Source organism: Megalops cyprinoides, chromosome 14 (genome assembly GCF_013368585.1).
Source record: "Megalops cyprinoides isolate fMegCyp1 chromosome 14, fMegCyp1.pri, whole genome shotgun sequence".
In the NCBI taxonomy this organism is placed as follows: Eukaryota; Metazoa; Chordata; class Actinopteri; order Elopiformes; family Megalopidae; genus Megalops; species Megalops cyprinoides.
This window is the reverse complement of record NC_050596.1, coordinates 15,194,848-15,206,970: the sequence shown is the minus strand read 5'-3', so window position 1 is coordinate 15,206,970 and position 12,123 is coordinate 15,194,848. Positions and strand designations below refer to the sequence as shown.

The 12,123-nt window shown below is 38.6% G+C and overlaps 1 protein-coding gene across 1 annotated transcript; it reads left to right on the top strand.

The window, feature by feature from the left end:
* The first annotated feature begins 9,560 nt into the window (after positions 1-9,560).
* LOC118788969 (thymosin beta-11) lies at positions 9,561-11,897 on the top strand. The gene is made up of 3 exons (XM_036545203.1): positions 9,561-9,640; positions 10,679-10,791; positions 11,013-11,897. The coding sequence occupies exons 2-3, from the start codon at positions 10,692-10,694 to the stop codon at positions 11,045-11,047; spliced, it is 135 nt and encodes a 44-aa protein (XP_036401096.1). The 5' UTR covers positions 9,561-9,640; positions 10,679-10,691; the 3' UTR covers positions 11,048-11,897.
* The last annotated feature ends 226 nt before the right edge of the window (positions 11,898-12,123 follow it).

The window sequence follows — 12,123 nt, the reverse complement described above, 5'->3', positions numbered from 1 at the left end:
CGAGCTGGCACTACCCTAAGAACGAATTCAAACATTTCCTTCGCTGTGCTTTGTTCAGTGATTGCTGCTTTACTTGTAACAAAATGTATCTTCATTTTACCACTAACATTTGCTGTAATTCTTACCATTACTGTTGCTTGCCCATTTTTTAATGTTTGGGAATGCTTTCAGCGTTGCTTGTATATTTTTGGGTATATATTGTGTTATGTTCTCCGCCCTTGGATGGACTTGTGCATGTGTTGTAATTATCAATAAATATGTGAAACTGATGCTGTGATGCTGAATGCCAAGTAGTGCAAGGTTTTGAAAATTGCCGTGGGTCAGGAGGAATGCGCAAACTCTGAGAGTCACGTGCAGGCGCGGGTGAGATCAGTCATGACGGTGTTCCCGGTCGCTCACTGAGGCGCGTTTTTTTGTTTTTCAATTTCAAAAATACAGCGGATACAAACCCCTGCTTTTGTCACACTTACAAACAACGGCGGTCTTCTCCTCACTGAAATCAACCGTGGAGGAAATAGAAAAATTCATCGACGAGTTCCACAGTAATCTGTGCGAAATGCCGGCTCAAAAGCCCAACCAGCGCACAGAGGGCTCAGCAAAGAAACGCTACCGGGAATCCTCCACCGACACCGAGGACTTAAACACGCCGACACAAGAGGTTAGTGTGCTTCACTCAATTAATGCAAGACTCAGCATTTTAGAATCACTGTCTGCTGAACTGAAAGAAATGCGAGCGAGCCTTGAATTTAATCACAAGGAAATCGAGGATCTAAAAAGAGACAACGAGTGCTTGAAAATTACTGTTGAAACATTGACCAAGGAACTGGACAACATTGTCAAAGAAAACAAGACCATAAAAGAAAACATATTGGATATACAATCACGCAGCATGCGCGATAACTTAATTTTCTCCGGGATTCCAGAAAATAAAACCGAAAACCCAATAAACACGATTAAAGATTTCATACGAACCGAACTAAAACTGCCCTCCGACATTGTTGACAATATAACTTTCCATCGGGTTCATCGCCTTGGAATCACAGCAAAGAGGGGGCCTCGGCCCATCATTGCAAAGTTTGAACACTTCCAACAAAAGGAGCTAGTGAAAAGCAGAGGCAGAGAACTAAAAGGAACTCACTACGGCCTCAATGATCAGTTCCCTCGTGAAATAAATGAACGCCGCAAGAAGCTCTACCCCATTCTTAAACAACATCGAGCAGAAGGAAAAAGAGCTTCAATCACCGTAGACAAACTGTACATCGACGGCCAACTATTTCGCGATCTCAAGATTACACCGTGGCTTTTCTAAATGGGAAAAAAAAAATCACACCCCAAATGCGATTTATCTGTTCAAACCAGTGTTCTCTCTCCATCTCTCTTTTTTCCTTAACTTAAACATTACCCACATACCCCCTGTTTTTTCTGTTTTGTTTATTTAAATTTATTTGTTTGATTCTTTACTCTATCTCTCACCTTATTTTTTCCTATTCCAATGACTCCAACCATTCACCCCTTTCCTCACTCTGTTTTCCCTACCTGCTCTCCTTCTAATACACTGTCACATCTTATCCAGACTTATGTTTCTGTAATACCCTTCTGCACTGTCTGTTTCTGTGGTCTGTGTTCAAATGTCCTTCTGTCTGAGTCTGTGTCTGTATATAAACTGAGTGTCTCTTTTCTTTGTTATATGGTAACATCACACATATTTGGAGTTCATGTGGAGTTCACCTCCCACCATTTTTATTCTATTCTATTTTCTCCTATCTATCCCTTTTTTTTTTTTTTTTTTTTTTCCCTCCCCAATTTTATTTTATTATTATTTATCTTATTTTACTTTTACTTTTTCTTTGTTGACTCCAATTGATTCTACTACCAATGACACACAGTAAACACATGTAATGTCTTCAACAAAATTTATAAGTTGGAATGTCAGGGGTCTTAACTTGTTGGCAAAGAGAGTCAAAATACTCACTCACCTGCAAAACCTTAAAGGAGACATCTGTCTATTACAAGAAACACACCTCATTAATTCAGACCATGAAAAATTAAAAAATCAATGGGTTAACCAAGTTTTTGCAGCATCTTACACCTCTAAAAAAAGAGGAGTGGCAATATTAATCAGCAAAAATACACCTTACACCAGCAATTCAGTCACAGCAGATCCTGAGGGACGTTACCTAATAATCAGTGGTTCCATTGGCAATATCAAATTAACAGTAGCAAACATATATGCACCCAATGAGGACAACCCCACATTTTTTCACAACTTCTTTGCTCAGCTTATGAACTTCTCTGACACGACCATCATTCTTGGAGGTGACTTCAATACAATTATGGACTTTAACCTCGACCGCTCAAACACTACAAAATTCTCCAGACCAATGAAATCATCAGAAACACTGCAACAATACATAAATGACTTTGGTCTCAGTGACAATTGGCGACTACATAACCCCACCAGCAGAGAATATACTTATTACTCTCCACACCACAATTCACTTTCCCGGATCGATTACTTCTTAATAAGTAATTCTATTATATCTAAAACAGGAAATGCAAAGATTCACCCAATTATCATTTCTGACCATGCCCCAGTTAGCTTCAATCTCATAAACAAAATCTCCATAAAACCACAGACTAGATGGCGCTTCAACACATCATTACTGCAAGATTCAGAATTCAACACATACCTGATACAAGAGTGGACATCCTTTATTGAACTGAATGACTCCCCATTCACCTCATCTACATTATTATGGGAAACAGCTAAGGCAGTATTAAGAGGAAAAATCATTTCATACTCCACTCACAGAAAAAAGAAAGAACAAGACTTGGAAAAAAAGCTTGAGCAGAGAATTGGTGAGCTTACTCTGTCAGTAGCTGAAAATCCATCTGATGACCTTCGTAAAGAACTCATTGAAACAAAATACGAACTTGATACCATCATAAATAAGAAAACCCAATTCCTTATACAGAGACTCCGGCATAACCATTTTGAACAAAATGACAAATCTGGACAGTATCTGGCAAATCAACTAAAAAGACAACAAGAAAAAACAATCATACCAGTCATTAAAAACTCTGAAGGGAAAACCGTGTCCACTCCAAATGATATCTCAGCAACCTTTCAGTCCTTTTATTACAACCTTTACAAATCCAACTGTACATGTGATCCCTCTGCAATTCAAACTTTTCTTGACAATATCAAACTCCCCAGGCTAAATAAAACTCAAGTAATAAATCTAGATCGACCACTTTCATCAGACGATTTTAAAAAAGCACTGTTTTCAATGCCAAATAACAAAGCACCTGGAGCCGATGGTTTCCCAGCAGAATTTTACAAACATTTCTGGCCAACAATATCACCATTATTCATAAAAATGACCGCTGAAATTCAACATTCCTCTGTCATTCCACCCCATATGAATACAGCACTTATATCACTCCTCCTTAAGCCTAATAAAGACCCAACTCTCTGCTCAAGCTATCGCCCATTATCTCTCATTAACACAGACATTAAAATCATCAGTAAAGCACTAGCTATGAGATTAGAAACAGTCATCTCTTCTATAATACACCCTGATCAAACAGGCTTCATTAAAGGTAGGCATTCATCAAATAACATGCGCCGTCTATTCAATCTAATCAGTATAGCCAAAACCCAAACAAACAATACAGTCATCCTGTCATTAGATGCAGAAAAAGCATTTGACCGTGTTAACTGGACATTCTTATTCTCCACATTAGAAAGATTTGGTTTTGGGAATTCATTTATCCAATGGATTAAAATTTTGTACAACTCACCCACAGCATCAGTAATCACAAATGGCATAATTTCACAACGTTTCACACTTCACAGAGGTACAAGACAAGGATGCCCACTCTCACCCCTACTATTTGCCCTGTTTATTGAACCCCTAGCAGCTGCCATCCGCCAAAACACCCAAATCACTGGTATCACCACTCTGAACACAACCCACAAAGTCAGTCTATATGCAGATGACCTATTACTATATGCACAAAACCCTCTTACATCACTCCCAGCCATTTTCAATCTGATTGGGACATTTTCTGCCATCTCAGAATATTCAATCAACTGGTCAAAATCCATTATTCTCCCAGTTAACCAGGACCAGTGGAATGCTGTGACACCCAGGCTCTCACTAAACATCCCTACAGGTAACATTCGATATCTTGGCATTGATATTTCCTCCAACCTTTCAGATTTGTTTGAATTGAACTTCACACCAATTCTTAAAACCACTGAAAAGTGTTTAAGTTGTTGGAATAACTTACCACTCTCACTTGCTGGCCGCATAGCTGCAGTGAAAATGTCAATCCTACCAAGAATCAACTATCTCTTTTCAATGACTCCCGTCTTCCCAACACCCAACTGGTTTTCTACTCTAAACTCAATAATCACAAAATTTTACTGGAAAAATAAACAACCAAGAATTAAACTCTCAACACTCCAGGAAAGCAAACAGTTTGGTGGCTTAAATGCCCCAAACTTTCTCCATTACTTCTTAGCTCATCAGTTACAGTACATAATGAAATGGACATATTCAGACATGCAACAAGATCCTTGGCTTGAAACTGAACAGTCAGCTTGTGAAGAATTCTCTATTAAAGACTTGCCATTCTTACCCCAATCAATCAAAAAACATAACTGCTATAAGGTCATCACCATTTCAACAACCCTGGAAGCTTGGTGGAAAACCAATAAGATCACAAATCACCCACTTAAACCATGTAAACTCACACCAATTTGGAACAACCCCGATTTCTTAATCAATAAGACCGCCTTCACATTTAATACCTGGAAAAGTAAGGGAATCACCCACTTACAACACCTGTTTGCAAATGATAAATTCTTAACCATCCATGAACTAACACAGAAATATAACATGACCCAACCAAACTTTTTACAGTACCTCCAGCTTAAAAATGCACTAAAAAATAAAATACAACTTTCCAACATTGATCTACAACCACCACCATTAATAGAAAAGATAGCATCCATTTCAACATCTGAGAAACCTTTATCTAAAATATACAAACACATATCATCACCAAAAGAAGAAGCACTACCTATACCAATAACAAACTGGGAAAAAGATTTAAAAATTAAGACTGATCTCAGTTTCTGGAAACAAATATGTAGCAACATCTTCTCCATGACAAACAACTCCCAACTACAGCTAATCCAGTATAAGGTCATGCACAGAACACACATCACCACCCGTAGAATGCGCCTCATGGGCTTCACCAATACAGATATCTGTCCACAATGCACCCTCAACACAATAGATTGTTATTATCACTCTTTCTGGCAATGCACACCAACCAAAAATTTCTGGCAAGCCATAATATTTGAACTCTCCAAATTTCTGGGTCACAGCATTCCACTGTCCCCGTCCCTTTGCCTTCTAGGAGATCTCACACCCATCAGTCATATTCACAAATACCACAAGATCATACTTGTCACCTTAACAATAGCCAAAAAAACAATACTCCTAAACTGGAAATACAGGCACAAACTTTCAATATCACAATGGCTTAATCTGTTAACAGACTACCTCTCAATGGAACGAATCACAGCTAAAAACAATAAACAGACCAAATTATTCAGTAACACCTGGGAACCCATCCTTGTAGCTCTGAACTTTCCAACAAATTGACCCCCCCCCCCCTTTTTTTTTTTTTCTCTTTTTCTTCCTCTCTCTCCCCCTTCTTCCTTCTTCTCCCCTTCTCCTTTAATAAAAGAAAAAAAAAAAAAAGAAAAAAAAAAAAAAAAAAAAGAAAAAAAAAATAAAAAAAAATAAATATGTGAAACATTTGAGCTTGCAAACAAACCTGGAATCCACCCTTTAATCATTCATGCATTAGTAGTGTAAAATTGGGTTTAACACATTAAATTTTCAAATGAATAAAATGTTGGTGAGACAGAAGGAAGGCAGAACTGGCAATGGGAAGTCATGCCTGTTTCTGTGTCTTATGGATTACTGAAAAAGAAATACAAATTGAATCCTATTCACTATGTCCTGGGTCTGCCAGGGGGTGCTGGGTGGATACTTGGAAAGGGAAAGAACCTGGTTAGAGTCTTAGGAGTGGAGTAGTCCAAAAATGGAACCTAAATTTACTGTTGTGAATTTACTTTGTGTGTGTGTGTGTGAAAATGAGAAAAACTTTGTTTATTGACACTGAATTAAGGTAAGTAGCTTACCTTAGCCCCTCCTACCAGCACTGACTCTCACTTACTCTATGTCTCACAATTACTGAGACCCCATGGTGCAAATGTTGTTTACTAAAGATGATAATTCCCCAGACAAACAGCTAACCTGACTGAAGTCAAACACCGTCCATTGCCTCCCCAGTCAAAAGATCTATACAGCATTAAACATCTATGGGACATTCTGGAGCACAGAGTGCAGAGTAGATTTCCAACTCCTTAATCTCTAAAAGAACTGGAGACTTTCCTTGTTGAGGGGCGGTCCAATATCCCCCTAGAAACAGTCCAAAAATTAATATAACAGCATTCCATGAAGGACTGAAACTCTTCTGAGGGCAGAGGATGGCCCAGCTCCTTATTTGTTAATAAATATTCATGTATTGTTAGGTTTCCATTATTTTGTCCACTTTCTCTATATATAAAGTTATGATGTTGTAATATCCTGCTTGTTTAATGCCCTATCTTATCACCACTGCAGCATGCAGTCATTGCTTTTTAAAATAAATATTTTATAATACATGCATCCTACATAACAATGTTTATTATGTGTTATACTCAATTATATCCACAAGGTGTCAGTAAAACCTTAAATTAGAGATTACTAACAGTCTTCCATTTAAAAGCAATGCCAGTGCCAAACTAAAAATAAGCAAATTTGACAGAAAGGGGAACATGATAAGAGGCTCAAGTGGGCATCTTTAAAACAAGATGATTATTATTACATTACATATATGTACATTTTATCCTTTAGCAGAGGCTGATATCCAGAGTGACTTATGGTTCAAAGTAAGAGAACAAAGTGCAAAGCCAATGTATGCAGAGCAGAGCTGATCATGTGCCAACATCTGTCAGCCCCCTACACAGTACTGTGATAACTAGTGCAAAAATGTTTTGACACATACGTGCAATACAACATACCCTCCAGTAAAACCACGCAGATAAGGGAAGCTGAGTTTTTCTGTGGAGACAATGTGCAAACTGCAGAAGTGGGTCCTCAGACTGCAACAGAAGATGGCCTACAATTCCGCTGCCCTAACCACTGTGGGAAACATGTTACATGACATTGGGTCCAGATAAACCTGAGGATGCAACCAGGACATGTGACTTTAAATGGGAAGTTTCTGGATGGAGTGATCAGGCCTGTCCAATAATCTACCTCAGAAAAGGGGGTGCCGCTAGACAGACCTGAAAGGGGGAGGACCAGTGTTCTGAAATGGCTGCAAGCTGTAACAGGTAGCCAGTGATGGGGGATCAGGAGGGGTGAAATGTAAAATATGGGGATATTTTGAACCAGCGAAGCAGCAACATTCTGGATGAACTTCCAATGGTCTGATTGTATATGCAGGGAAGCCAGCAAGGACGGTGTTATAGTAGCACAGATCAGAGTCATCAGGGCCTGACCAGCAGCTGGGTTGAGTATGTGGTAAAGAAGGGTAGGATTTTTCAGATATTGTATACGGTGTTGCATATAAAGAAGCTGCAGGCCCTACTAGCCACTGCTATGTGGTTCATGTAGGTCAGTCAACTGTCGAGCATCACCCAAAGGGATTGATATATGACAGTGAGAAACCACAGAAAGAATTAATGGAGCCAAATAATCTTGTGCGCAGCAATAATAGAAGGGGGCCAAGCACAGAACCCTGGGATACTCCTGCTGAAAGACTATGAGGGGTTGATATAGAACAAAGGACATGCTGTATTTGCTACTGAATGTTGCAGAAAGTTCTGGAGTATTGTTGTTGCTGTTATTTTTAATTATATTATTATTATTTAAAATATTACATAAATTAAATTGTAAAATAAAAAAAAATATATATGTTGTTATTATTGTTGTTAACGGAGATGCTTTTTAATGGCAAATTAGAATGCATGACATGGCATGAGTACCCCATAGAAACATTGCATGAACAAATTAATGAATAATGTCTGCAGGGGGGAAATCATATAATATTAGGTATAAAAATATGTTCAGTTTTATAAAATGAAATTTGAATCATTTATTGTTGATTTTTATTCATTTTTAATGAAATGTATAAGACCCAAGGGTATATTTCATGAATTACTAAACAGGATTGAATATTTTAATTTTTCAGCTAATTGAGTGCAGTTCATTAATCATTAATTGAAGTTTGGAATGTAAGATAAATAAGCACATTGGAAACACGGGAATAATTTGGTCTGTTACTGTTGGCCAGCAACTGATTTGTCTGCAGAAGCCCTTGAATTTTAGACCCATAGAAATGTGTTTAGCCATGATTTATCCCTATGTACTGCAAAAGACATGAAAAACTTTTGCATCTTTATAAGAACTTACTCGATGAGCGGGTGTAATTGAGTTCATGGAGTTCAAATGCTATTGTGACACTGCAGTAAATTAACTGTCCACATAATATTCTGGACTAGTTGTTTCCTGTGTGATGTGCATTGCCTGTGTTTATGCCAATGAATGTGGCTGGACTGCAACTCTGCAGGACCTCGGTCTGAAAGCCCCGGTTAGTTCCCCCGACACTGGAGGACATTGGGTCTATTAAGTGAGATGAAAAGTGGGAAAATGACGACAATAAAGCCAGTGTGCTGCTCCACTGTCCAGCAGACAGGACGTTGACCACCATAGTGCCACCATAGTGCCCAGATGGTAGTCACGGCCTAGACAACTGAAGCTGCATCTGCAATTTAAAAAAAATGTGCTGAAAAGACAAAAGAGTCATGTGGACTGGAATAAAGTCTGCTTGTTTGCTATGACTGTGCAAGGAATAGAGCCAACTGAATCTTTGCAGCCACAAACATTCACACATTACAAGGAATTATAAAAGAACTGAGCTACACAACATTTTCACAGCCTATGAATGCATTCTGCCGCATTCCTGTTATGGAAACGGACTGCTGCTTCTCTGGTAATATTGGATTTCTGCTGGTTTTTACAAAAACACCTAAATTCACAATACTGTGGGGATGAACTGGGGGCTGTATCTAAAACGGGACTAATTTTGGGAGCTTAAATGATCATGTCTGTGAATAATTTAGTGTACTAGATGAACATTATACTGAACATCTTGTATATGACTGGAAACATAATGAATTTAACACGTTTCTACAACTAGCCACAAGGTGTCATCTTGGAGTCGACAATGGTGCGAAAACTAGCTATGACGACTTTCAGAAAAATATCTAATTTGGATTTAATAATTATTTGAAAATATAAAAAATATCCATATCGACATTGTTTGTGAAAGAGTTCAAATTAACATGCAGATACTACTTCAATGCGTCTTTTTCGAAGAGCATTCAACGTGACGTCACGGGCTGCTATTTGCATATTTCACGGTATATATCCTTCGGTTGTGCACTTCTGCCTCAGTCCACCACTGCACCAAGCTGAAATATTCGTCGCAAGTCAGTCAAACTCTGGTGAGTGTAAAAAGACTTTTGCCTTTAGCCTCCAGTCTATATATTCATTTTGTATCAGATGCGAAGTCGTATGCTGCGCCACATGTGATTTATAGGAATACACAACACAGAAATAATTGCCCCAAGAATACATTGTGTCATAAATCTCTAGCGGTCGACTTTTTCGATGGAAACAAACGGACAAAAGGTGCGACTGTCTCAGGATCAAAAAATACAAATGCTAAGAGAAAAGACTACGTGCATCCTTGGGTGAAAAACAAAAAAGGCATATGGCTACACCCATAAGAGATTTAGTCTAGTATAATAGCAGCTAGCTTTCATTGTTTAGTTTAAAGTATTATTTTCATATATACATGGATTTAAAATTGTGACAGAGCTGAGGTATGGTGCTTTTGATGAATCCGACGGTTCCATGTCGTATTTAAAAAGCAAAAGTCATGCCCGTGGGGTCTTTTCGGAAACGATTTGGGGTACAATAGAATTGCCGTTAGAAACGTTCAATCTGCTGAGATGATGCCAAACAGGGCGGTGGTTCCTCAGATTGGAGACCGAGTTTGTGTGTGTGAACAGAACAAAGCTGGATTGCGTAAACCATTTGCGAACATTAAAAAAAAAGACACGTGCACGCAGATTAAGGGAATATCTAATGGATTTTGATTAATGTGGTCATCATAGTTTTTATCATATTTTTGGTTAAAGTGGAGGAGAAAAGATCATATTTCACGATTGTCTGACTCGCTGTTTTTCGCGTCTACTGCACGTGAACTTGAATTGTAATGTTATTTTGTAGTATTACTGTATGAGAAGCTATTTAGAAGCGAGTCCCTTTTTGTTCCATCTTCTATCATGCTCTGAAATTAATGAGCCGTTAAAATGCAGATTGTACAAGGCAGAACTCGGTGCGGAAAAATTAAAAAGAAGAACAATAAAGCAAGTGCCGCATTTCAGACCTCAGCGAGGGGCAGGTTGTCTGCCTCATGCTGTCTGAATGATCGGACATTTTATGCCAAATGCTCTTTTGTATTTTATTCTGACCAGATACCCAGCAAACATGTCTGATAAGCCAAATCTGGAGGAGGTCACCAGCTTCGACAAGACCAAGCTGAAGAAGACCGAGACTCAGGAGAAGAATCCCCTACCATCAAAAGAAAGTAAGATTGCAGATTATAGTAATGATAAAATACAGTTGCACATATTAATATGTGTGTACTAGTAGTTTCTATATAATATTATGTGGCAAAAACTAGCATACCATACTGTGCATACATTACTATATTAGTACTTTTACATATGTGGCTACTTTTTAAGGGAACCATACAGCAGTTACATTCTTGGGGGGGAAAAAACTAAGGCGTTCTTCCTCTCCTTGCAGCCATTGAACAGGAGAAGCAAGCCTCAGCATCGTGAAGATGGAACCTCCACCATGCACTGTACATTCCACGAGCATTGCCTTCTTTTTTCACTTCTTTTAGCTGTATAACTTTGTAACCGAAAACCTAAGTTGCATTGTGATTGGACGAAAGCAGATGACTGTGCAGCCCCCCACCCCCTACCCCCACACCCCCACCCACCTCTACCTAGCCCTGAGCCCCTTTTTACAGCAACGTTGAAAGAAAACTACTGACCGGCGGTCTGTACAGAGAACCTGCCGCCCGTCCACGAATCACGGCGCAGCTGGCCTCAGTTCCTGTTCGTATCTCCAGACATCTTGCCTGCTTCGAACACCTCCGCATGGCAAAAAGAGGAAGAGATAGGGCGTGGCTGACAAATCCAAGAACTCACGTTCTCCACCTATGAATAGTGTGGCTTCTGGCAACCTGTAAAATGCTTTTCAAATTGGGCAGCGTTTTGTTTGCATTATTTCAATTCTTGGAATGCACATTTTGTTTTGATATGCAAATAAAAAGTTAAAACCCATTACCATCTGTGGTTCCATTTATGGATTTTATATATGTATCCTTTATGCCCCGAGAATGGAAAGAGGAGGAAGACTGGAGCCATCTGGGCCACACCCATGAGGAGTGGGCATGTGTATTTTCATCCGCACTTTTAAATTGCTTTGAACCATTTTTTACAATGTATGATTTCGGATAATGTCGGAGAATTGTTTCAGTGTGTGAAGAGAGTACTGGGAATTTATTGGAATTCATCTAAAAAAATAGATCACATTGTTTTCTGGAGTTTACTGTAAAAAAAATATTCTTTTGAAGAATATTGTAAACCCCAAAAGGTAATAAACATTTTTCATTATTATACACCTTTGTAGTAGCATTCTTTTAATTTAAAATAGTTGTTAGTTTTACTGATCAGTACTGGAAACACTTAGCATTAATATTTTGAGACTAACGCACAAGTACAACATGCATTAAATGTTGCATCATTGCAGAATGCAAATGATAACAGATAAGTCTCATTTTAAGTGGTGTCATATTTTCAGATTATTTTTGACCTACATTGCCCTACGGTGTGTCACTTGATAATTC

Coding starts and splice junctions, on each gene's coding strand:
- LOC118788969 (XM_036545203.1), top strand. CDS start 10,692: ATGTCTGATAAGCCAAATCTGGAGGAGGTCACCAGCTTCGACAAGACC. Junction 10,792..11,012: donor TCCCCTACCATCAAAAGAAA/GTAAGATTGCAG, acceptor CTCTCCTTGCAG/CCATTGAACAGGAGAAGCAA.